Below are 27,679 nucleotides of genomic sequence, written 5' to 3'. Positions count from 1 at the left end.
AGAAAAAAAAAAAAGATATCTGTATGTTGTACTCATTGTTGCACTGTTGTGCCACGTAGTGACCTTCAGGAAGGGTTTTACGAAAGTCACCTGGGAAAGGGAATAACAGGTGATTGTTGTTTTTTTTTTCCTCCTCCTTTAATAGTTTCTGATTTGTTATACAACCTTGTGCAATCACCTGGAAATGTGCTCTGTGCTCCTACGTGCTTCCTGAATGCAAACAAGCAGGTTAATGACCCCAGTGTTGTAACGTTTCAGCCTGAAATCTGCCTGGATAACCCAACAGAGCCATTTGTCCTTTGGAAATAGGGTGAATGGTGTATGGTGGCAGGAACCCATCAGGACCCGGAGCCCTGAGGCAGAGAGATGCGTGTACAGAGATAAAGGCGTGGGAATAGCTAAAATCAGCATCAAAGTTGGAGCCCGATTCTTGATTCTTGGTGAACCTGTCCCTCTGCGCCTGTCCCACTGCTAAATCATGAAATTACTTGCCTTGCTTTTTCTCTGCTCCAGGCTGCTACCAAGTTTAACCCAGGAGTCCTCACAAGAAATCGACTGCGATGATGAAGACTTATTTAAGGCAGTGGACACTGCGCTGAAGAAATATAACAGTAGAAGCCAAAGCGGCAACCAGTTTGTGTTGTACCGTGTAACTGAGGTCGTCAGGACGGTAAGTGAGCTGTGTTTTACCTTGAGGCCTTTTGAGATGTGTGCTGTCCTTCCCAGCCCAGCCCCTCCCCCAATCCCACCACCCCACACCCCAACAATAACAACACCAACCATCACCCAAGAACCCAGGAGCAAAGGTAGAAGCTTACATCTCTTAGAAAAGATCAACACCACTCTTTGGCCCCAGGGGTGCAGGGCAGGGTATGACTAGTCCTTGGGCAGCCAAGCTTGGCTTCCTGGGTGATCAGGAAACCAAAGTGCCACAAGACAAAGGTAGATGGAATCATTTGAAGGAAACCGTTCAGGGCAGGAGAATCCAGGAACTCAACGGGACCGCAGCAAAAAGACTTACTGGGTGACCAGCCCTTAGACTAAAATAGGGAGACCTCCAGACCCCAGGTGGGGAGGGGATGCTTATGTCTAACAAATAATGTATGATCTCACTTACATGTGGAATTTTAAAAAGAAAAGTCAGAAAGTACAGTGGTGGTTGCCAGGGGCCCAGGCTAGGGGAAAATGGAAGATGCTGATCCAAGGGTACAAACTTCCAGTTTTGAGATGAGTAGGTCCTGGGGATCTAATATACAACATGGTGACTATAGTTAAGAATACTGTATCGTATACTTGAAATTTGCTAGGAGACTAGATTTTAAGTGTTCTCACCAGACATACACACCAGACATACCCCAAAAAGGTAAGTATATCAGGTGATGGACATGTGGATCAACCTGTTTGTGACAACTAGTTCATGGTGTATGTGTGTATCTGTGCATATAGATCATCGTATTGCACACTTCAAATATATGCAATTTTCATTTATCAATTATACCGCAAGAAAGCTAGGGGGAAGGCAGAGTTACATCTAAGAGGAGGTAAAAATGAGATTAACATGCATTAGACAAAATGTCTACCAGTCTGTATAACTGAAGGCATCAAGGGTAACAGCGATGTTCTAGATGGTTTTTAATATATTTTTTAAAGATTTTATTTATTTGACAGAGAGAGATCACAAGTAGGTAGAGAGGGAGAGAAAGAGAGAGAGGGAGGAGGAAGCAGGCTCCCTGCCTAGCAGAGAGCCCGATGTGGGACTCGATCCCAGGACCCTGAGATCATAACCTGAGCTGAAGGCAGAGGCTTAACCCACTGAGCCACCCAGGCAGCCCCGGTTTTTAATACTTTTTTATAGCTAATTGATGCATTCAGGTTGGAGACAAATTCTGACAGTAGGTGTGATTTCAAAAAACACAAATCTTTCAATAGTTTGTTTAAATGAATTTCACTATAAAACTCTGTGCCTATCATAGTTAAGTAACTGTTTACTTTGGCAGAGGAGAAAAGTCCAGTCATCTGACATGATCGGGGTAAAGAAAAAAGCCCAGGGGGCATGATTATTATTTTTATTTTCTGAAAGTAAAATTGGACCATCCTGTTTTACAAACTCGTGTAGTGATGCAGACATTTGGTCCTGGTCCTCACAAGCACCAGTTGACTGGTGTTCTCTTCGTTGGCCGACATCCATGACAAATGAGCTTTTTTGTTCTAAAATGTCCATGGAATCATGCTTTATCTTTACTCTGCTGTATGGGTCCCATCTATACACTACTGTTTATTTCCTTATCAAAATCTGAGACCTGGAAGGAACTTGGGAGACTATCTTGTTTGACTCCATCATCCCAGATGCAAATAGAGGGATGCAAGCGGGGTCCGAGAGTCAGGACACTTGGGATATGGGGCCGGCTCTGCTTTTTCAAGGTGTGGAGGCTTTTCCGTTATGAAAGCTCACCTGACTCAGCACCTTTGCACTTTCTTTTTTTAGTTGAAGTATAGTTGACACACATGTTACACTAGTTTCAGATGTGTAACATAATGGTTTGACAATTCTCTGTGCTATGCTCTGCTCACCACAGGCATAGCTACCATCTGTCACCATTCAACGCTATGACTGCATCATTGCCTGTATTCCCTGTGCTGTGCCTTTCTTCCCTGTGACTTACTCATTCCATAACTAGAAGCTTGTACCTCCCACGCCCCTTCACCCATTTTACCCATCCCCCACCCTCCTCTGCCCTGGCAGAGTTTTGTTCTCTGTATTTAGGGATCTGTTTCAACTTTTTATTTGTTCATTTGCTTCATTTTTTAGATTCCTCATATAAGTGAAATGATAAGGTATTTATCTTTCCCTGGCTGATCTGTTTTACTTAATATAATACCCTCTAGGTCCATCCATGTTGTCATAAATGGCAAGATCTCATTCTTTTGTATGGCTGTGTAATATTCCATTACATATATGTATACAGCAAGGTTTGCCTACCATATATATATGCATGCATATGTACACACACACACACACGTATTCTTTATCCATTCATCTATTGATGGACATCGGCGTTGTCTATCTTGGCTATTGTAAATAATGCTGCAGTAAACATATGGGTGCATGTGTCTTTTCACAGTAGCGTTTTTGTTTTCTTTGGGCAAATACACAGTAGTCGATTGCTGGATCATATAAGTATTTCTATTTTTAATTGTTTAAGGAAGCTTCATACTATTTTTCATGGTGGCTGCACCAATTTACATTCCCACTGACAGTGCAAGAGGGTTCCTTTTTCTCCATGTCCTCACCGCTTGTTATTTCTTGTCTTTTTGATTCTAGTCATTCTGACAGGTGTGAGGTGGTATCTCATTGTGGTTTTAAGTTGCGTTTCCCTGATGCTGAGTGGCGCTGAGCATCTTTTCATGTGTCTGTTGGCCCTCTGGATGTCTTCTTTAGAAAAACGTCTATTCAGGTCCTCTGCCCATTTTTAAATCAGATTATTTGTTTTATTTGATGTTGAGTTGTGTAAGTTCATTATATATTTTGGATGCTGACCCTTTACCAAATATATCATATGCAATTATCTTCTCCCATTCAGTAGGTTGGTTGCCTTTTCATTTTGTTGATGGTTTTGCTATACAAGAGCTTTTCATTTTGGTGCAGTTCTAATCATTTATTTCTGCTTTTGTTCCCTTTGCCTGAGAACACATATCTAGAAAGATGTTGCCAAGCCCAATGTCAGAGAAATTACTGCCTATGCTTTCTTCTAGGAGTATTATATTTTCAGGTCTCACAGGTCTTTAAAATGTCTTTGCACTTTAAAAGTTTTATTTATTATCTCATGTCATGGTAGAAAAAATAGAAAAAATGAGGCAAATAAAAATAGTAAAGTTACCAAAAATTAATCTGCCATCCAGCGATAACTTAATTTTTTTTTAAATGAAAAGTGGCTTATTTGTTTCCTCACTGTAAAAGAAATGTTTATTTTTTAAAAAGACAACTCACAAACACTTGATTAAAGAAGTGAGACAGCTGTGCTCCAACCATTGAAAGACAAACATTTTAATAGCTTTGCTTCATAACTTTCCAGACTTTAAAGAATCATATATGTACCTACAAATTGGTTTCTACAGAAATGGGCTAATACTAGGATACCACTTTGTAACTTACAAATATATATTTATAAATATATTGTGGACATTCTTCAAGTAAATATTTATAACTTTCAGTATTTTTATTTTTTTTAAGATTTTATTTATTTGAGAGAGAGAGAGAGAGAGAGAGGGAGCACGCGCGTGAGAGAGAGCACGTGCAAGTTTGTGCGTGTGTGCTCACAAGTAGGGGGAGGGGCAGAGGCAAAGGGAGAAGCAGACTCCTGGCTGAGCAGGAAACCTCACAGGAGGTTTGATCTCAGGACGCTGAGATCATGACCTGAGCCAAAGGCAGGTGCTTAACTGACTGAGCAGGTGTCAGCTTTCAGTATTTTTAATAAGTGTTTTGGTCTTACTGAATTAAATCAAGATCACATGCTCATATCAGCATTAGCTCCCACTCAGAGTTATTTGCTGTTGGGTCAGTTATGTGCCTCTGGTTGCTTTTTTTCAGGATGACCCTGACACGTTTTATTCCTTCAAGTACGAAATTAAGGAAGGAAACTGTTCTGTTCAAAGCGGCAAAACCTGGCAGGATTGTGACTACCTAGAATCTGCTCAAGCTGTAAGTGGGTGGTGGTTCCTGAGCCCCTGGTGTTCTCTGTCGAGACTGTCAGATCTTTTCACTAGAGCCGGAGATGGTTAGTACTGTCAGGCCTCTTTGTAAGTCATGCAGATAAACCCTCAAACGTGTGGAAAAGCCAAAGGCTTGGTGTCCGTGTTCTCCTTCTGTGTGTCAGAACACGGAGAAGACAGCAGTGTAACATAGAGAAGCCCTCCCATGAGAAGGGGACTCTAATGACCCATTGGGACAGAGGACATGGCCCCAAAGAGACCACAGAGCAACATTTGGGCCAAGACTGAGGGCTGGTGAGGGGACAGCATGCCTCTGCCTCCCACTAGCTGACCCCCCAGAATCTGGATGCTGCTTCCTAAAGGGGAGAGGACATTGATCTCATCAGGCTGTTGGAGGACGAAATGAGGCAGGATATGCAAAGAACCTTTTTTTGGATAACAATGACTATCTTAACCAAATGCCTAACGCCTGCTTGGCACAGCCGGGCTGATTGTTGCCTTAATGAGCGGGGCATGGAGACAGTGTTTGCTCCCCTTCAACAGTGCTTGCCCACCACCCCCACTGCCTCAGCAAGTCGCTCTTCCTCCCTTCCAGGAACCAACGCCTGTCATGCCCTACTTGCAGTTTCAACACCGAAATTGAAGGGAAAGTCACAGGAGGGCTTAGCAGGCCCATGCACCAATTTTGGTGAAAAGGAAACTTGCTTTAAAACCTCGCCTTTTATACTACCTCTCCTCCAACGTTTGGTGAAATCAGTGGCTGGCAAAAATAATCATGAGGCTACAAAACTTTCACTCCTGCATGTCAAAACTCTGTTTGAAAAAATTTTGGCAAGTTCAAAAAAATAAAAAAAGGAAAAGCTATATTGAGCTATAGTACTAGGTGGGCTTCTCCATCTGAAAGATGAAGATAAATGGTCTCTTTCTTTTTTTTCTTTTCTTTTTAGGCCACAGGAGAATGCTCTGCCACAGTGGGGAAGAGAGGGAATATGAAATTCTCAGTGGCTACACAGACCTGCCAGATCACTCCAGGTAGCTAATGTATCTGGCGGAAAAGAAACCAGTTCTCTGTGGTGTCAGGAGCACAGCCTCGACGAAGCCCCCTCCCTCAGTGGCACCAGCGATGCATTGGGGGTGGGATGATGGAAGGGCAGAGTCCTAGGTCTGGGCAAGGCTCCTGCCGATCATCCCTTCAGCTCTCTCTGGGCTCCCCTCCTGACTGCTCCAGTGTATGGAGCCTGTGCAAAGGCTCTGAGAAGGGACCAGAAGACACGAGAACTATCTTCAATTGTAGGCCAAGAGGGAGGGAGAGAAGCACAGGCTTTGAGGTCAGACTTGGCCTGGAATCTTTCCAAATTCCTCACCTTATCGGGTTTTCTCTTCCTTATCTCTGAAAGGGAGTAAGGGGTAACAATGATTCCTACCTCAGAGGCTTGTTATAGACTCAGCTGGAAGAGATGCCTGAAGGTCCTACCGTCATAATCTAGTAATGATAGCCAGGATAAGGGTCATAAGAGCTAACGATTCCTGAGCATTTACAGCCAGCCACAGTTCTAAATGCTTCACATACATTAACGTACTTAATCCTCACAACTCTATGAGGCAGGCATTAAATCCTCACTTCACAGGTGAGAAACTGAGGTCCACCACGGTTAGTTACCTTGCCCAAGATCCCACAGCTACTAATTATCAGAGTTGGTATTGTAGATGCTGACTAAACACAATTCCTTTGGCATTTAAGTATGGAGCCACTTATCAACAGATACAGCTACTTACTGACTCCTTTCCGAAAACGGCAGACCCATGTGCAGCCTGTCTCTCTCACTTGACTTCTGCCCAACTGCTTCACACCGGTGACCTGTGACGATTATTGATGCATTAACATATCCACGGAGCCAAGCTCAGCACCTGGCTCATTACAGCAGATGCAAAACATGTTAGTTGGACTGAATCGATAGAAAATATATTGTGCTCTGAACCAGGCTTCAAGGAGCTTTAGTTCATGCTAAAAAATAAATAAATAAATAAATAAAGAATAATGTATCTATTTTGTTTTACTTTTCAAAAAAAGATTTATTTATTTATTTTAGAGAGAGGGAGAGAGTGCGGGGTGGGAAAGGACACGGAGGGGCAGAGGGACAGAGTGAATCTCAAGCAGACTCTGTGCTGAGCGGGGAGCCTGACACAGGGGCTCCATCTCATGACCCTGATACCATGACCTGAGCTGAAATCAAGAGTCAGATGCTTAACTGACCAAGCCACCCAGGCACCCCAATGTTTTACTTTTTATAAGAGGATAAATCCAAGTTGCTTCTATAATTCAAAATTACTTTTAAGTAAATTTAAAATAACTATGCACAGTGCTACACGTGTAAGATGTTCCTAAGTGAATGAGAGGTTTCTTGTTTTGGCTAGAAAGCAGTCTTGCATTCTCTTTTTTAGTGCATACTAGGATTCACTGGAAGGTTTATGAGGGCTTTCCAAATTATCTCATTTAGGGCAGTGCATCTGAACGCAGGTTTCACTCATTAATGCTGCCCCTTTGCCTGCTCTTTGTCAAGCCGCAGGCCCAGTGGTGAGAGCCCAGTTTGACTGCCTTGGCTGTGTGCACCCCATCTCGACCGCAAGCCCTGACCTGGAACCCGTTCTAAGACATGCCATTGAACATTTCAACAACAACACGGATCATTCCCACCTCTTTGCTCTTAAAGAAGTGAAAAGGGCCAACCGACAGGTTTGTTCTTTAATTGTTGATTGCAAACAGTAATCAGTATTAAGTGTTCTTTGTAGAGACAGCGAAACGGAAAAGTTCTTCTGTCCGTAAGGCTTTAAGAAAACTATATCATTACCCAGCATTTATGAGTCAAACATGGCTCCCCAAATTAAATTGTACCTAAAAAGTTGGCACGGTTTTCTGGATATCCTTTAAATTCTAGGTTCCATATCATTGCGGGGGGCAGGCGGGGAGTAAATACTTGTAAAACTGGTCTTTTCGTTGTCTCAGTTGACTAAGCCTCTACTGACAGTTGACTATTTCCTTTGTATTTCAGCCTCTCATTATGAAAGACTCATTTTGGTCAGTACTATGCCCTGCTTTTAATAGACCTTCCGGTTTGCTTTCACAGGCAAGACCTGCGTTCTGCTCCATTATGTCCATATCCAGCTGTATCAGGATGCAACTAGCCCAGGGTGAAGCAGGAGAAATTTTCCCGGCCTGGCAGTTTGGAAAACTGAGGCCCTACCAGTAAAGGGCACCCAAGCTCGAAAGTCTTCTTTCTCGATCTAGAATAGCATTACTAATATTTCACAAAGTTGATGGAAGCTTTTCTTCCTGCTGCCTAGCCGGGAAGTACTGCTAGGTCTTAGGGAACTAGAGTAATTCCATATGTACGTTGCATTCTGTTGTTAGATGGGTAGGAGTGCAGCGAGCGGGGGTGGTGTGGACGGAGTGAGAGGTATCAGTTTGCTGTTTATTCAGAAATGACTTCTGCCTACTCATAATCATCGTTCATATCATCCACCACTTACGATATGCCAGGCAGCCTTCTCTGTGCCCCATAATGCTGTCGATGATGTTTAAACTGCCTTTTAAATATTTGCTCCCAATTGTTTCAGGTGGTGTCTGGATGGAACTATGAAATTACTTACTCAGTTGCACAAACGAATTGTTCCAAGGAGAATTTTCTGTTCTTAACACCAGACTGCAAGTCCCTTTTGAATGGTGTAAGTAGGCAAAACTCTGATTATGAAATTCTCAGCACCTTGCGTCCAGTCTTTCCAGGTGGGGGAACGCTCAGCTGTGTAGGAAGTGTCAGTCACTAAAATGTTAGGTGACATTCACTGATTCACATTCCCCTGGGAACTCCGAAGCTCACACACTGGTCACGCTGCTTTAGCCACCTAGTTCAAGAATCTGCATGTCTAGCAGAGCACTTACAGACGTAAGCGGGGACTAGGAGAGCCTGAGACCAGATGATGCCATGATCAAGTTTGTCTTTTCATGCCTTCCATCTCCTGTGTCCTTTTCTTCCCCGTGTGCTGCACATCCTTCCTCCCAAGCTCTACTCAGAACAGTCCCTCACTTCCAACTTGTCTCTGCTTGTTTTCTTACCTTTCCTCCCCTGCCTTTATCTCTAATAAACACATCCTGAGTCTCTATCCCTTAGTGACCCTTTCTGGGATGATATCCTGTTGTCTGAACCAAAACTATGTTAAAGGAGAGTTATGTCGAGATGCATGTTAAGATAGCCAAGGCATGGCTTCCTTGGGGATACGGGCATGGTAGTAGGAGACCATGCTTTAAGCAAGCCCTTTAACCTAGGAATTTGACTTCTAGAATTCCATTACATGGGAAGAAAATGAGAAACCCAGATAGCAATAATTTCAGCATTATTATTAATAGAACAACACTGGAAGTGATTTATATCTTCAACAGTAAGGAATGGTTAAGTAAATTACAGCGTATCTGTATAGTAGAATATATGCAGCTATTCAAATTACATTTCTAGTCTTTAGTGACTTAGTAAAAATGACTATAATATGTTAAATAAAAAACAAAAAAGTAGGGTACAAAACTATACATACAGAGTCACTCAAATCTATAAAGTAAACATAAGTATAAAAAATGATGAGAAGCTGGGGCTCCTGGGTGGCTCAGTTGGTTAACTGTCTGCCTTAGGCTCAGGATGGAGTCCCACATCAGGCTTCTTGCTCAGTGGGGAGCCTGCTTCTCCCTCTCCCTTCTGCTCTCCCTGCTTGTGCTTTCCCTCTCTCTTTCTCTGACAAATAAATGAATAAAATCTTTTTAAAAAAGTGATGAAAAACTAATATGCCAAAACATAAAATATAGTTAACTTTGAGTTGGAAATTTTGGAGCTTTTTCTAATTCTTCATACTTTTTGGAATTCTTAAGGTCTCTGATGAAGTATGTATTTATTTCATAATTGGGAAAAAATTAAAAGGACAGCATTAAGAGAGTGAAAAGACAATCCACAGAGTGGGACACAATAATCCCTTATTTGATAAGGGTTTAGTATGAAGAATATATTATTAAAAGCCCTTACATTGCAACAACAAAAAGACCACCCAATTTAAAAATGGGCAAAAGGACTCAATAGATGTTTCTTTCAAGAAGACATACAAATGGGGGCTCCTGGGTGGCTCAGTGGGTTAAGCCTCTCCCTTCGGCTCAGGTCATGATCTCAGGGTCCTGGGGATCGAGTCCCGCATCAAGCTCTCTGCTCGGTGGGGAGCCTGCTTCCTCCTCTCTCCCTCTCTCTGCCTGCCTCTCTGCCTACTTGTAATTTCTCTCTGTTAAACAAATAAATAAAATCTTAAAAAAAAAAAAGAAGACATACAAATGGCCAATAAGCACATGAAAAGGTACTCAACACGGTCAGCCATCAGGGGGACGTAAATATGAACCACACTGAGCTGCCACTTGACACCCAGAGGGTGGTTATCATTTTTAATAAATTGGGAAATCATTTCTCATTTTTAATAATTGGGAAATAGCATGTATTGGGGAGGATGTGGAGAAATTGGGAATCTTATATATTGCCAATGGGAACATAAAATGATGTAGCCACTGTGAGAAACAATTTGGCACTTCCCCAAAAAGCTAAACATAGAATTACCATATGACCCAGCAACTGCATGCCTAGGTGTATGTACCCAAACAAATTGAAAATGGAGACACAAACAGATACTTGCCTGGCAACATTCACTGCAGCATTATTCACACTAGCAGAAAGGTGGAAACAACACAAAGACCCATCAACAGATGAATGGGTAAACAAAATGGGATATATATATAAAACAATGGAAAATTCTTAATCATAGAAAGAAATCACCCAACACACACTACAACATGGCTAAAGCTGGAAAACGTTATGCTAAGTGAAAGAAGCCAGACACAAGAAGACGCACGTTATGTGATTCCACTTATGTAATATCTAAACTATGCAAATTCATAGAGACAGAAGGTGGATTAGAGTTTATCAGGGGCTGGAGGAGGGAGAATGGGATTTATTGTTTAATGGCTACAGAATTTGTGTTTGCAAATTATTAGTGGCAAGGGCAGCACACCACTATGAATGTACTCAATGCCCTGAATTATACATTTTTAAACGGCTAAAATAGCAAATTTTATGTTGTATGTATTTTAGCATAATAAAAAGCATAATATAAAATGAAAAGGAGAGGAATCCTCTAAAAGCATAAGCTCTCACTACTATTTCACTTTGTTAGTTTGATTCAAGTCCGGCCATTCAAGCATCTTATGAACACCTCGTGCTTCTATGTGTAGTTAGTGGTGTGAAGTGACAGGAGCCTACAGTGCTCTCTAGCCTCAATTTTTCTGCATTGGCTTGTTAGAACCTCAGTTTAGTTTTCTCTTCACCACCCAGAGAGACACAAGGACAGGTGGGGGTCACAAAGCCAATCAGACTTTTGGAATAGCTTCTCTGAGCCTCCATGTCCTCGTTTGCAAAAGAGTGAAGAATAGCGACACCTGTCTCACAGATGGCTTAGCGTAGTTCAATGGCATGAAACAGAAATGAAATGTTTTGCCCACGACTGATATAGTTTAAGGCCTTGCTATGCAAAGTACGTGACAGTGCGTGGCAGAACAGCATCACCAGGGAGGCTGTTGGAAAAGCAGGAGCTCAACTCCACTCCAGCTGATTCAGAATCTGCATATTAACAAGATTCTCTGGTGATTTATTTGTCTGAAAAGCACTGATTTGAGAGCTTTCATAAATAATTCTCGGGCCCTGTTGCATACTAAAATCACTCCGCTAGCTTTAAAAAACACCTATTCCCAGGTCATTCACCCAGACATTCTGATGTAATTGGTCTGGGGTGGGTCCCTGGAATCAGAATGATCTAGAAGCTTCTCAGGTGAACCAAATATACTGATAGAATTCAGAACCTTTGGGCTACTTCCAGCATCCTCTCCCCATCTGAAATTAAGGTATTCTAAGTCTGATGTTCCCTGTATCTTTCAAAAATATGACATTATATATATGTATATAATATGTATATGTATGTGCATGTACATATACATATTATATACATATATATATTCCTATTTTGGAAATATACATGTATAGAAAACTTTAAGGAAATGCAAAAACAGAGAAAAAAAATAGAAAAAAATAATACTGAACCACACATGCCCAAACATCCAAAGACATCCTGGAGTATTTCTCCTCCTTCCATCTTTGTATGGCATAAAGACAATTTTTGGTAATTTTTTTGGTCTTTTAATACTTGTATTTATTTTACATGCTACATTTTTTTCACCTAAATATTTTCCTATGCCATTAAAACTCTCAATGAACTTCTTTTTAAATAACCGTGGAATAGTCTAATGAGTATACCATAGATTATTTTCTAATTACTTTCCTTTTTCTGGACATTTGGTTTCTTCCTATTTTTATTATAATTAATAACTCACCAAACATTTTTCAGAATAAAGTTATATCTGTATTTGACATTTTTTTCCCTCAGAATAAACTCTCAGCTTTACACATAGTATAAGATTGTATAGAAGCTCTTAAAATTCTTATCTAGAGAAAGAACAAAGATGGAAGTATGATAGTTCCTGATTTACTACAGAGCTTTACTATAAAGCTATAGTAATCAAAGTAGTATAGTACTGGCATGAAAACAGACACAGAGACCAATCGAGCAGAATAGAGAGCCCAGAATGAACCATGCTTATATGGTGATCTCTGACAAAGGAGATAAAAATATACAATAGGAAAAAGACAGGCTCTTCAACCAATGGTGTTGGGAAAACTGGACAGCAACAAGTAAAAGAATAAAATTGGATCACTGCCTTATGTCATAAACAAAGTAAATTCAAAATGGACTAAAGAGTTGAATGTGAGACCTGAAACCATTATGCTTATAGAAGAAAACAGAGACCGCTCTTTGATATCCGTTTTAGAAATGCCTTTTTGGATCAGTCTCCTCAGGCAGGGGCAACAGAACTAAAATAAGCAAATGAGATTACATCGAAATTAAAAGCTTCTGCACAGTGAAGGAAATCATCAACAAAAAAAAGTAGGCTACTGAATGGAAGAAGATATTGGCAAATCACACATCTGTTAGTGGGTTAGTGTCCAAAATATATAAAGAAATGACACAAATCAACACCAAAAAAAGACATAATCCAATTTAAAAATGGGCAGAGGACCTAAACCGACATTTTTCCAAAGAAGACACACAGATGGCCAACACATACATGAAAAGAAGCTCAGCCTCACATCACTCATCATCAGGAAAGTGCAAATAAAACCACAATGAGCTATCTCACACCTGTCAGATTCACTAGTATCAAAAAGACAAAAAATAACAAGTGTTATTGCTGAGGAGAAAGGGGAACCTTGGTGCACTGTGGGTGGGGATGTAAATTGGTACAGCTGCTATAGAAAACAGTATCTTTTTTTTTTTTGAAAACCGTATCTTTTAAAAAATATTGAATCACTATGATGTACACCTGAAACTAATAGGATATTATAATTATACTTCAATTTTTTCCCAAAAGCTCTTAAAACTCTTGATATATATAAATTGTTTGCTGAATGCATCAATTTAAATTCTATCAGCAATGTATACTCCTGATAGAATTCAGTATTAAAAAACAAAACAAAACAAAACAAAAAACCTGGCTGGATCAATTGGTAGAGCATGAGACTCTTGATTTTGGGGTCATGAGTTCAGGCCCCACCTTGGGGCAGAGTTTACTTAAAAAAAAAAATGTGAATTAAAAAGTCATGAAGGTTAAAAAAAACTTAGCTGATTTCATAGACAAAAATCTTTTTTGTTTTCATTTTATCAAACAATGTAGTTAATATGCATTTATTTAGCCAATATGTCTTCATAGATTTTTTGGAAATTTATGGGTTGAATTTATAAATTGTCTTCTATATTCTTTGCCCATTTGTCTTTGGAATAAATCTTAAAGATTTGGAAAATCATATTTCTATAGTAAATGTATCAGTGCTTTGTCATATCTTCTCAGGTGTTTACTTTTTCGTTTTCATTATAGTATTTCTGACTTATAAATAGATTTTTTTTACAGGTGGCCAAATCTACCAATATTTTCATTTGAAATTTTCCACCATTTGCACAGCAGTCACTTTATTTTTTTTCTTCTAGTTTGTCTATGGTCAGTATTTTATAATGTAACTTTCAATCCTATCTGGAATTAATTTTGATGTATCTCGTGATTTTTTTTCAATTTTTTAAGAGAATAACTAGATGTTACAACAGTCTTTCCTGCTACATAAATTAATGACAACTTTTATTCCATAATAGTCTTGTCCAAAAAAATGTGTTCTCTGTTTTTGTACCAAACTACCATGTTTAAACAGCTATAGGTTCATAGAAAGTTTAAATATGTGATTTATTATCCAGTGTTTATATCTTCAAAACCAACCTTAGAAAAATTTGTGAGAAAAACTTACATTGTCACATAGATTGGGATTCCATTACATGTCTAAATTAATTTGAGGAGAACCCATATGTACTCTCATTTAGTCTTTTTAGTCCAGAATTTGGTATACATCTCTATTTAGACAAAGTTTCATTTTATATTTCTAAAGTTGTGGGATTTTCTATATATATATATATATATCCAGAATATTGCTCACTAAGGCTATTTCTAGCTTTCATTTTGGGTTTTTTTTTTGTTTGTTTTTGGTTACTGCTATGAGGAATTAGATCTTTTGTTTTTATTTTCTTCTCTTTTTAATAAATTATTGTTAGAAAGAAATGTACACATTTATGCATTTTTCTTACATCCAGCAACTCCGCTGAATTCTCACTAGCTTTAAGAGCTTTTCATTGATTCTTTTGATTGTTCTAGATATACAATAATATCTTATGCAAAAAATACTTTTATTTTCTTTTCTGATGCTCATTTTTTTGTTCGATGTCTTAATGAATTGACCCAAACAGACAGACATAATTTTTGAAGTAACAGTGATCCCACACCATCATGTTTTATTCCTGATTTTATTGGGAAAGCCTCAAAGTGTTTGCCATTATGTATTATATATGCTGTGGGTTCCAGGTAGACATTCTTTGTCATGTTAAGGAAGCATCCTTACATTCCTGTTCTTTAAAGAGTTTTGTTCTTAAATAAGGAATTGGTATTGAATTCAGCAAATGGTTTAGAACAGATATTAAAACGTCATATTATGTTTTCCTAATTTATTTTTTAAAGATTTTTTATTCATTTTTGAGAGAGAGAGAGAGAGTGCACACAAGCAAGGGGAGAGGCAGTGGGAGTGGGAGAAGCAGACTCCCTGCTGAGTATGGAGCCCGACACAAGGGCTCAGTCCCAGGACCCTGAGATCATGACCTGAGCCAAAGGCAGAAGCTTAACCATCTGAGCCACCCAGAAGCCCCTGTTTTCCTAATTAATCTGTTATGTTGTTTTGACAGCTTTCCTAAAGTAATATTTGGGTTCCCAAACTAAACTCTGTTTAGTTTAATTATTCTTTAGATATATGTTTGGATTCTATTTCTAATTTAGGAATTTGACATCTATATTTATAAGTGAAAGGGCTTTAACAGTTTTCTCGGTGTGTGTATGTGCATTCTATTTTTTCAGGTTTTGATATCAGGATTAAAATTTTATAGAATGAAAACCGTTTGCCACTATTTTAGTTTTTTAAGTTTATTTTTTTAGTAATCTCTACACTCAACATGGGGCTCAAACCCAAGACCCTGAAATCAAAAGTTACATGTTCTACCTACTGAGCCAACCAGGCACTTCTGCCACTATTTTCTATATTCAGAAACAGCTTATACAACAAGGAAATATATATACTTCTTTAATTTTTAAAATTATCCATCCATAAAAATTTATATTGTTTGGAGGTGAGAAGTGGAATGAAGTTTAGAGGAATAACATCCTCTCCTTCCAGTCATTCATCTATTCAAGTTTTCTTCTTATTTTTAAGTCAGTTGGTTAATTATAATTTTCAGAAAATTATCTATTTCTTTGGAATTTAAATTATCACACACTTGTTCATAATATTCTCTTATATTTTTATACTTCTCTGTACGCTTTGCTCTGTTGCCTTTTTTTGTGCTTGATTTTTTTCCTCACCCCAAGAGCGATCTTTTGAGTTTATTTTTTAATGCTAATGCTGTTTTCTAACTTCTCAGTATTGCTTTTACCTTCATTGTTTTCTCCTTCTTATTTTCCTGAAGAATGTTCATTGTTCTTTTTCTTTAACTTCTTGAGATAAACAGGTAGACTTAGGGATGTTTTGTTTTGTTTCTTGCCTCTTTAAATTACAAAAGCATATAAAACCACAAGTTAACTTTAAATGGATCTCTGGCAATATGATATGGAATTTTCATTTTTGTTTTGTCTTTTTTATTTCTTTCCTTATCCAAGGAACCCTAACTATTTAGGCAAGTGTGTTTATATTTCCAAGTAGTTCATTTTTATTTACTTATTTGGTTAAACATGTAAATAATGTAATATTAATTTTCAGGGAGTTTTTTTTTTTTTTTCCTTTTGATGCTGAGGCCAAAGAACATGGCCTGTATTATTTTTTATTTGATAAATTTATTGTGGCTTTTTTGTGGTCTAGTGTGGAAGTGATTAAAAATTTTGCACCAGGGGCACCTGGGTGGCTCAGTGGGTTAAAGCCTCTGCCTTCGGCTCAGGTCATGATCCCAGGGTCCTGGGATCCATCCCCACATCAGGCTCCCTGCTGAGCAGGGAGCCTGCTTCCTCCTTGCTCTCTGCCTGCCTTTCTGCCTACTTGTGATCTCTGCCTATCAAATAAATAAATAAAATCTTAAAAAAAAATTTGCACCATACTTATCAAAGTGTCATTTTAAATCATGTGTATCATATGGAAATGTGATTTAACTAGATATTTATTATATTATTCAAGTCTTCAATTACCTTATTTATTTTTTAATCTTCAATTTATAGTTGTATGTTTTATTTCCCACCACAATGATTTCTATCCATTTCTATTCCTATATGTTTCCTGCTTTATCTTGATTCTGGGCTTCTAGACTATATCTTTTATATAAATAAAATAATCTTCATACTACCTATATGAGTTTTTGTTATCTTGAATTTTACTTTTTCCAGTATAACTTTTTTGTCGTATTTGCCTCATATAGCTTTGCTCACCCATTATATTTAAACTTTATCTTTTTTATTAGAAGATAGTATATTTGAAGATGTAATACCTTAATTTTGTTTTTAGCTTAATCTAAAATTCGTTACCTTTCTTAAAATTTTATCTGTTCACTTTTACGGTTATTATTTCTACACTGGGTATTCTCCTCATCTTGTTTCATGTTTCTGTGGGTTTGTGCCTCTGTGTTTGTTGTTGATGCTCTTAGCTGTCTTCTATTCCCTCTTCACAATCAGACTATGTTTTGTTTTCATTTTCTACATGATGATTTGTAAAGTCAACATCCTATCTTTAGCTTTACTAGTCGATTACTTTAAAGGTTCTTAAAAATGTTCTTACTTTTTGGACCCATATACTTTTTCTAAAAACCAGGATATCGGTGAATGTACAGACGAGGCACACATGGACCCTCAGCTGAGAATTGCTTCTTTCTCGCAGAAGTGTGACCTCTATCCAGGTATGACGGGATACATGTTAGTGCTCTACTAGTGCCTGTTGGCCCCTGACAATGGGCTAGGTCTTCTCATGGGAATTGTGTTTTGGTTTCCACGATCTGCCACCAAGTCTGTAAGATCAGCAGAACTTCCCAAGAACAACTGGCCCTGTCTCTGCCCAGTTGGGCAGCGACAGGTGCAGGTGACACTGCTCTGTAAGTAGCCAGAAGGGAATATGGTGATGACAAAGGGAAATGTGTGGCCTCTGGGTACAATAGCAAGAGTTGGCTTTTCTCACTCTTGGAAGTTAGTCGTGTGCATTTCATGGTGAGAAGCATTACGGAAACTGCCTGCTCACCAGAATCATAGCACTTAAAGTTTCCCACTTAGAGAGTCATTCCTTTAAGTTAAGCATTGTTCTTCATAGGTGGTTCCATCCAAGATGCAAAAACTTGGGAAAAATATAGCATATTGATTGCGCCACTAACACCTACTGGTTGAATGTTTTCCTAAACACACTTGGCTCTGAGAAGAGAAAAAGAGGAGAGGCCAGAAGGTGTGCAGACAACTTCAGCACGCTCACTGCTGAGCCTCAGGCTGACACGTGGCCCTCTACAGATAGATGCTAGGTCATGTGCAGGAGAGCTACTCAGCTAGACTTTTCCTTCTTCTGCACACGCTAATTTAAAACCTGTTTCTTTCAGGGGAGGATTTTGTACAACCTTCCAAGATTTGCGCTGGCTGCCCCAAAGACATCCCTGTCAACAGCCCGGAGCTGGAGGTGCCTCTGAATCATTCTATCGCAAAGCTTAATGCAGAGAATAACAGAACTTTCTATTTCAAGGTTGACAGAGTGAAAAGTGCAACAGTACAGGTCTGTAAAGTATGCTACAAAAAGAGTGATATTATAGCCTAAGTGTGACTTGCTGACTAATTTTGCCATTGTCCTTGGTTCTGCATTTGGAACCAGCATACCCGGGAAATAGGATTTGGGAGATCTGGATTTCAAGTGCCAACCTCCCTGCATTCTTTGTGTATGATCTTGGAAAAGTCATTTAGAACATGTTCTCCATTTTCTGTCTGTAAAGGATGGGGTGAGGATCAAATACGAACATATGTCAATCACTTTTCAAACTCCAAAGTGCTCTATGAATATTTGCAATTGTTACATAATTAGCGAAATGCACTGCCTGGAAAAGCAAGACTTACTCTCTGCCTTTCTAGATTCATTCTTGTAGCATCACTTAATGCCTTGGGCTTGGCCCCATTGTTCTGTCTTTGTCCAGATTCTTCAGACTCATCTGCATGTCATTTCTCCCCTGCCTTGGGTGCCCTTCCCTCTTTCAGATGTACCCTCTGGGGATTCATCTCTCTTTCCATGCCCTGTCAGGAGTGGCTGAGGGGTGTCCTATTCCAGGGGTCAGGAGAGACCCAGCTCTACCACAGCACCACCACTGTCCTGGGTGACCCTGGAGTCACTCAGACTCACTCAGCCCTATGGCCCCATCTGAAAAAATGAGTGGCTGGATTAATAGAACCCAGATTCCTTCCACTCCAGAAGCCTATAACCAATGTATTCATGGAAAGAGTCCTATGATACACCTCAAAACTGGCTTCCCTAAATGCAAGCTAAAGAAAAGTAATCAAAATAGTACCAAACTGTTACAGCAAACCAACATGATCTTTATAATCTGGTGAAAGAAATAGCACTAAAAAAATTCATACTTTGGCTCAGTACTAAGCCAAATTTCTAATTTCTAGAAATATAAACTAGAAGGAGTATTTATATACAGCGATATTCATCGTAGCTTTAACTGTAACACCCCCCCAAAAAAGATAAACTGTCAAAACGATCAATAATCTAGAAATGATTCACTATGTCTGACATATCCTTACAATAGAGTATTTTTTAGCAGCAATTTGAAAGCATCTTTGTGAGGCATTCTTGGTGTGGGCAATGACTCGTGCTAAAATATGCAGGGAAAAACAAGAGGCCATAAACTGAACATACATTCTGTCCTCAACTGTGTTATTAAAAAGTACAGAAGACAATACTGAAAAGAGACAAAGCTCGCAGACTATTCACAGTGGTGGTTTTTTTGTTTTTCTGTTTTTTTTTTTTTGTTTGTTTGTTTTGTTTTGTTTTTTCTTTAGGTGCCAGGACAATGGGCTATTTATGTTCATCTTTCCAATTTCCTGTTCTAGTTTTTTTGTTTTGTTTTTTAAAAGATTTTATTTATCACAAGTAGGCAGAGAGGCAGGCAGAGAGAGAGGGGTAAGCAGGCTCCCTGCTGAGCAGAGAGCCCGATGCAGAGCTCGATCCCAGGATCCTGAGATCATGACCTGAGCGGAAGGCAGAGGCTTAACCCACTGAGCCACCCAGGCGCCCCTCCTGTTCCAATTTTAAGACTGAAAGAAAAACCTCTAAACAAATAGCATGAAAGTAAACCAAACCTGACCCTTTGTCCCCTACTCAGGCGCTTGCTCCTGCCCCCAAGGCCGGCCCCCTCCTCCTGGTCTCACCAGCACGTGCCTGGCACCGGGTTCCCTCCGGGAAGACGAGAGAGAATCCCGGTCACTTCTGTTTGTCAGCTCTCTCTGGCACTCCACCTCTCCGCGTTGCTCGGACCATCCCTTGTTCTTCACAATGCAGGAGTCGTGCAGTGCCCGCCATTTCTTTAGGGTCCAAGATTTGCTGTCAGGAAGAGAACCACTCATTCCCAAGCGTGACTGTCTAGTCCTCTCAGTTGCTCTAGTTCTCTCTGTAAGGTAGCCAATGCGCTCTCCAGCGTGTATGCGTGTTTGTTTACGCTAAGAATGCCAGGGAACCACCGTAGGTAATGCTGGGTGAATGGAAGGCAACTGACAGCCCTCCGTTGCCAGATCGAGCTGGAATATTGTGAAGATTTCAAACTTACTTTTCAGGGATGGATCTTTACTGATGCCTGTGTTTAAAGAGAGAGCAATTTGACTGCTCGAGGATAGATATGCAGGGCAGCGTTGGTGGAAGCAGCCCCTTTACTAAAAAACTCAATTTATCATAAGATGATTTTGTTAAGAGCCAAGCTCCATATGACCAATCTGCCAGATTGCTAGAGATTTCTTTTACAGTTTTAGTCTTGCCTTGGCTTTGCATGTTTAGTCCTGTGTGGGTGCATATCTATTCATATTTCAGAAATCAAGAGCTTCTTAAATCCTCCATTTTTCGCTTGTGAATGGTTGTGATTTCTGTCACATGCCCCTTATTATGCCACACTCTTGCTGCTGCTGTCCACCCCCACCCCCCGCCCCATCAGCATTCCTCCCTGCCTCTGCTCAGATGAATATACCTCAAGGATCCGTGTGTGTACACTGAGGAGGTTCTCCTTGGACAAAATCTTGGAAACGTCAAGGAATAGGTATAGGTATATGTCTAAGACTGAATGCAAATGGCCGAATTACAAAATTATTTGCAATGATGCTAATGTACATTCACACCAACTGGGTATAAGACACTGATGATCTCGAATTCTACTCCTCCCACTGGTGATCGAAGCTGCATGTTCCCCAGCCCTGGCCAACAGCAGGCATCATCACTGGCTTCCATCTCTGCCAACATGGAAGATTAAAAAGGATGTTGCGTTGCTTTTTAAATGTGCATATGCTTGGTTATTAATGAAGTAAACTTTTTTTTCCAGGATAAATGATCATTTTAACTTCTTTCCTGAAATACCTGTCCATGTCCTTTCCACATTTGTTTTGGCATTGGGCTTTTTATTGATCCTACATTATGTTTTTCCCCAATTGCCTTGCTACTTTGCTTACTGTAATTTTGAGAATCAGTTTTCATTTTTGTCGAGTCAAATTTAGACATTTTCCCCTTCCTTTAGGTTTCCTTCTTCTGCTCTTCACCTAAGAAAGGGCTTGCTCATCCCTAGATATGATGACTATTTATATCTGTTCAGCTCATTAATTTTAATTTTCAAACATCATTAGAACTTATATTGCTATATATATAGCATTCTCTATTTTAAAAACAAAACTTGGACAGGATGGATTTTAGCAGGGAAGACTACTGGTAAGAATGACACCTGGTGATGATGGTGATAAAGGACGTGACCTTGAGGCCCTCAAACAGAAGATGGCATTAGGTCTCCATTCCTCTCCTCTGGACCCTGAATACAACTAAGCTTCCAGCTGTCATTTAATTATGTGTTGTCAACTTTCTTAGGCAACATCATATTGATCAACTCTAAGGCCAAAAAATTGGATTAAAGTATTCCCTGAAATGAGCCAGAAAATTTATGATCACCAAAGTATAGATGTTAAAACCCTCTTAGAAACTTCCTCCTTACTTACACATACATTTGGAATTTTAAAAGTTAATTATTATATTTCTCTTAAAATTTTAACTATACTTACCCAGCGAGACAATGCCAAGAAAGAAGGAAGAGGAGCTTAGTTCTTCCTACAACTCTGCCTTCCTCACTTGCCTCCCATGTTTCTACAAAATATAAAGAGATAGGGAAGATGTTAAGTTTTGCTTTTACAAAAATGGGATTGTACTATCACCCTATAACTTTATTTTTTCCAAAAATGGTCTTCCTTCTAGGTCAACAGATATGTATGATGTATTCTCTTGACAGCTACATAATCTCTCTCTCTCTCTCTCACACACACACACACACACACACACACACACAAACACACACACATGCACGCATATGCACACAGTCTGCTTAGACTACCATAGAAAAATAGCAAAGTTTGGGTGATTTAAACAATAGGAGTTTGTTTCTCATAGTGCTAGGAGCTTAGGAGTCTAAAAGTCAACCAATTCGGTTCCCTGGTGAGGGCTCTCTTCCTGGCTTGCAGATGGCCACCTTCTTGCTGTGTCAACTTCAGAGAGAGCGAGTGAGCTCTGGTCTTATGAGACCCTTCTAAAGACACTTCTTTAAAGATACTAAGCCCATTATGAGGGTACCAACATGACCTCATCTAAATCTAACTGCCTCCCAAAATATCTAATTTCCAATACCATCACATTGGAGGTCAGGACTTCAATATACAAGTTTGGTGGGGGACATAGTCAGTTCATGACATACACACACACTTAAATCTTAGAATTAAATACCAAATAACTTGGTCTAGAAACCACATCAACTTCTTAACATATAATTTAGAAACATTTTTATCAAGTGTATTTTTCAGGGTAGAAGATATAAGATATGGCATTTTTAAATGACTTAAAAAGCCATCCCTGGGATTTTTATTGAAGTCAGAGTAGTTAAAAAACATGAGATTCATTTCTTAAATAAATAAATGAGGTGTGCCTCTTCTAGACCAAAACAAACAAAAAAACCCCACACAAACTGCTTAAAGGAAGACAACAGGATTAAAGACAAATGATTAAAGTTGTTGCTAGAGATTAAAATATATTCTTAATATTAAAAAGGAAGAGAAGAAAGCTCGAAAATCCAAATATTTTTCTAATCAAATAATTCTATAGTGGTAACAACTCAGTATTTCTCTGACATAAGATTTGGCAGGATGATAAGGCATTTCAAAGAAAATATTTAAGTTTTCCTTCCTACTTTTCTTAGATTCTATTACAACTTGAGCCCTTGAATTATTCATGAATTTTGCAGCTGTCAAACAATAAAACTCAGGAAAATATAAAAATAGAAATTATAGCTTGCTTCCCCACCTCCCCATTTAGAAAGGGAAATGAGACCAGTCATTAGCCAAATATTTTTCACATGCATACAAATTGAAAGTTCTGTTGTCAAACATTTGTACTTTTCTGTGTAACTCTCATTTGTTCAGTATATAATTAAAATGTCAGTATTCTCCCCCAAAAGTTCTTAGGGTGAAAATATATGATTTATTATATAGTATTAATTAAGCTCCTACTTTGTGCTAATTAATTATCCAGGTGGTAGCTGGAGAGAAATTTTCAGTTGAGTTCACAGCCAGGGAAACCATGTGTTCCAAGGAAAGTAATGAAGAGTTGACAGAAAGTTGCCAGATCAATAAATATGGAGTGAGTAATAATGCAACTATATACCTGTTCCCTGGAAAACTTTTTGATGTTTTATACTTGTTTAAGCATCTCATGAATAACACTGTTCTCTCTTTTGGCTTCTGTTTTCATGGATAGCAAGCCCTAGAATGTAAAGCTGAAATTTTTGTGATACCTTGGGAGAAAAAAATTTACCCTACTGTCAACTGTCGGCCTCTGACAAAGGTATGATTCTAATTACAGTCAGCTCAGGTCAGTTTTGCTCATTCTGAAAAGTCATATATGGATGTTGAATATGAACCATTATTTAAATGAACTGGGAGACTATCTTCTTAAAATGAGGGAGAACGTTCACATTTCTGTGCTGACCTCTTTATGGCCTGAGACATGAGAGCAGCAGTCCTCATAATTACTTGCCGTGCCTTGTCAGCATCCCACAGCCAGGGGGCCCTCTTCTGGGGAAGGGCAGATGCTACTGTGGAGGGCTTATGCCATAGCTGTGCACTTTCAAGGTGTGCCTGAGAGGAGCCCCAGCTCTCCCATGCCCACTGCTTACAGCCAAGGAGCTCTGGAGAAATGCAGATCTCAGCCCCCTCTCCACATCTATTGACTCAAAATCTGCATTTTTGACATGATCGCTGGGTGGGGGGAAGTCATACCCATGTTCAAATTCAGGAAGCATTACTTTGCATCATTTTTTTTAATTTTTAAAAGATCCCTGGGAGGTAAGTAAGACTTTCCCCGTTTTCAAGGATGGCATACTAAAAATTACAAAGATGCTAAGAGTGCATCAAGTGCACTCTCTATCCCAGGCCCTGTACTGAAAACTTCACACATATTTCTCTCATGACCCCTCTGTGAGGCAGGTGCTGTTGTTATCCTATTTACAGATAAGAAAAGTGAAGCTGGTGATGCTTGGATTCAAATCTAGATCAAATCAGAGCCCACCCTGTTCACTATGATGCTGATTCCTAGCAGGTTCTGACTTGTTTGCCTCCCCAAACCATGCCCTTTGTGCCACCAAACACTGCCTCTGACCAGCACATTCTCACAGTAGTGAAAGTGTAGAGGAAATAAACCATAAGATCATATCTTCAGTGCAATTTGCCTCTTTTTACTTTTTTCTGATTTAGGATTTTGCCATGTGTCAGTATGTTATAGTCCAGCTGAAACATTATACAAAGACTGAGTTTCAAGCTGGTAACACTACACTGCTAATGTGTTTTAATCCAACAAAGTAGTTGTGGATATACGCTCCCTAGATATTCAGCTCATAAAGCCAGTTAGGGCCTTTTAGGGTAAAAACAATAATTGTGCTAATAGAAACAGTATCAATGAATAAATAATATGTCATGGTTTTATGTAACCATTGACTTAGAAGGTACCCTATACATTGTTCAGTACCACCACCCAATGTTTCCCCACAAAGGAAAAAACTCTCCAGCTTAGAGTACTAAGAATAATAATCAATATCCACAAATTATAAAATCAATCAAAAGAGGAAAAAATTTTCATTATCATCCTCTCTGGAATATTAATAAAGTCTGGTAGATAGGTCCCATTGTAAACTAAGATAGCATTGCCAGGACTCAGTCCCTTCTTTCTTCAGGATAGTATGGTTTTCACAGTAACGCATTCATCTTAATATTTCCTGTTTAGATCATATTGATGAAAAGGCCTCCAGGTTTTTCACCTTTCCGATCAGTACCCATGAAGAAAATAGAAGAAGGAACAACTGTAAGTCTACCCCATACTTCCATGGCATCTGTACAAGATGAAGAGCGGGATTCAGGAAAAGAACAAGGACCTACCCATGGGCATGGCTGGGGCCATAGAAAGCAAATAAAACATAGCTTTGGCCATGCGCATAAACATGAGCATGGCCAAGGCCATGGGTACCACAGGGGACATGACCTTGGCCATGGACATCAGAAGCAACATGGTCATGGCCATGGACAACAAAAGCAACATGGCCTTGGTCATGGACATCAACGGGAACTTGACTATGACCCTGAACACCAAGGGAAACATGGTCTTGGCCATGGACATCACAGGGGACGTGGACTAGCCCAGGGACATACACATGAGCATGGCCAAGGCCATGGAAAACATAAAAATAAAAGAAAAGACAATGGAAAGCATAATGCTTGGAAAACAGAGCATTTGGCAAGTTCTTCTGAAGATAGTACCACCTCTTCTGCAGAGACACAAGAGAAGACAGAAGAGTCAAAACCCCTCCCTTCCCTAGCCCAGCCAGGGATAGCAGTTACCGTGCCTGACTTTCAGGACTCAGATCTCACTGCAGCCCTGATGCCTAACCCACCATCACCCACAGAGAGGGATGATGATTGGATCCCTGACATTCAGATACAGCCAAATAGCCTTTCATTTAACCTGATATCTGACTTGCCAGAAAAAACCTCCCCCAAATGTCCTGGACGCCCTTGGAAGCCAGTTAATGGATTGAATCCAGCTGTGGAAGTGAAAGAATTTCATGATTTCGATCTCACTGATGCTTTGTATTAATTTATGTAGACTTGAGTCTTAACACTTGATCATTCCTCCTCCCCATTATCTAAATATCCTGATATGATGCACCAAAAGCCCTGAAGCTTCAGAACAGCCTAGAGAGAAGGGGTGAGATGCCCAGTGGGACACTGTCAATCTCTATGGACAACATAAAGCTGGGTACAGAATCCTAAATCCCCTCTGGGTCTTCCTCCCAAGACTTCTTTACTAACACCAAAAATGGACAAACTCATGTGCTTTATGGCCTACCGCAATTGGTACAACAAATGTGTACCTTAACAAATGTGTACCTTAAAATGTATGTCATCGACTTTCATACAAAGATTCTTGACATTCTGAATAAACTGTGGCATGTGGTCCCTGAACACGTGTGAAAATAAGGGAAGTCAAGAGACTAAATGCTGCACTTCTTAATGGGAAAAAAAATAACAATAAAACCTCCAGAGGTTAAAGAGACAAGAAAGAAAGAAAGAAAGACAGATCCGCCCAAGAGAGGACAGGGGGAAGTAAATTGATTGACTTTCAGTTTCCAGAATGACTAGTATGTCAAATAGTCACTCCCACTTGACAAAGCCATCCTGATAATTCTCTTTCTGGGTGAGAGGGTTTCTTGTAAGTCAGTCATTTCCGTTTGCTCACGAAGTACCCTTTGCAACAGGGCTTTCACATGGGAGTTCTGTTTGTTTATTTGTTGCCTTGGCTACACTGAGTAATCCTGGGCTTTCAGCAACTCTGAGTTTAACGATAAGGACAGAAAGCAGAGGAAGTAATATCGAGGCAGTCTTGCCAAGGAAGATGTTTTTTCAATAATTGACAAGGGTATATCCTGAGATGGGATGCAAAGTTCGTTCAGAAATTTTATGAGGAAATTCCCCTCTAGACTCACTTTATGATCATCTCATCTTTTTGCTATGACGCTGAAGAGCACTGGATTTTGCAAGAGAGAATAATATGATTGTCTTTAATTGCCTTATAACATGCGGGAGGCATATATTTTACAACCCTTGCTGTGCTTGTGGCCCAGGGAAATAAGATAGGGCTTTAAACAGCTACACTTCCCTGCGGATGAATGCCACCGCTACTTCAGTGTATGGGATGCATTTGAACCTCTGAGTTTTTATATCATTTCCGATATTATCTGCACTTTTAAATAAAGAACCAATGATGTCAGGAAAAAGTCTCATCTTGTCAAATGGTTGCTTCGCTCTTCTTTTGTTGAATGATAACAACAGATTAACAGAATTTTACTATACTTACAGAGGCACCTAAGGCCCTGCGAGTACAAGGGCCGAACTCAGGAGGCAGGGGCAGAGCCAGCATCTGAGAGCGAGGTCTCTTGACCAGTGGGCAGAATCTTCATGCCTGGCGCAATAGTCCCAACAACCTCTATCACCAGCCCTGGCTCGAAGGACAAGAAGATGGGATAAAAGTTAAAAAGAAGAATGCCATTCTACTGTTCTGTTGCTGGGTGAAATAAAGTTCAGTCTTGATGCTCTCATTCCTGGTGAATTCATGGTGGTGCTGTGGCTCTGTCATGGAAACTCCTAGCCCAGCTCTAGAGTGTTCATCCTAACCAAGGCAGGAGTCCCTTGGGCAAGGCTACCTTACCACCAAGACTGCATCATGGGGTCTACATTAACACTTAGTGGGTCATGTTTCTACCAGCAATCTAAGGACTCTCCACCTTTCCTTCTCTCTCCTTCTGATTCCAGCCTAAACTGAAGAATAATTTGTTTTATACTTATTTTTTTATGGTCCAGATATTTACAAAAAAAAAAAAATCTTCTGTTAATGGGATGCCTACCAACTTCTCATTATTA

The 27,679-nt window shown here is 39.6% G+C and overlaps 1 protein-coding gene across 3 annotated transcripts; it reads left to right on the top strand.

Annotated features, from left to right (window-relative positions):
* The first annotated feature begins 207 nt into the window (after positions 1 to 207).
* On the top strand, positions 208 to 27,386 carry LOC111148821 (kininogen 1). 3 transcript variants are annotated; one of them, XM_022505653.1, is made up of 11 exons: positions 208 to 670; positions 4,589 to 4,699; positions 5,658 to 5,742; positions 7,272 to 7,444; positions 8,326 to 8,433; positions 17,268 to 17,352; positions 18,034 to 18,203; positions 23,244 to 23,351; positions 23,469 to 23,555; positions 24,990 to 25,067; positions 27,119 to 27,346. In XM_022505653.1, the coding sequence occupies exons 1-11, from the start codon at positions 479 to 481 to the stop codon at positions 27,197 to 27,199; spliced, it is 1,278 nt and encodes a 425-aa protein (XP_022361361.1). In that variant the 5' UTR covers positions 208 to 478; the 3' UTR covers positions 27,200 to 27,346. The 3 variants fall into 3 exon arrangements, with proteins under 3 accessions (XP_022361361.1, XP_022361354.1, XP_022361363.1); XM_022505646.1 differs by having other exon boundaries at positions 24,990 to 27,386; XM_022505655.1 differs by lacking the exon at positions 8,326 to 8,433 and having other exon boundaries at positions 249 to 670.
* The last annotated feature ends 293 nt before the right edge of the window (positions 27,387 to 27,679 follow it).

The sequence above is a fragment of the Enhydra lutris genome, unplaced genomic scaffold (genome assembly GCF_002288905.1).
Source record: "Enhydra lutris kenyoni isolate GAN:26980312 unplaced genomic scaffold, ASM228890v2 scaffoldscaffold2, whole genome shotgun sequence".
In the NCBI taxonomy this organism is placed as follows: Eukaryota; Metazoa; Chordata; class Mammalia; order Carnivora; family Mustelidae; genus Enhydra; species Enhydra lutris.
Note: the sequence above shows the minus strand (reverse complement) of the source record. Positions and strands in the feature narration are given on the sequence as shown.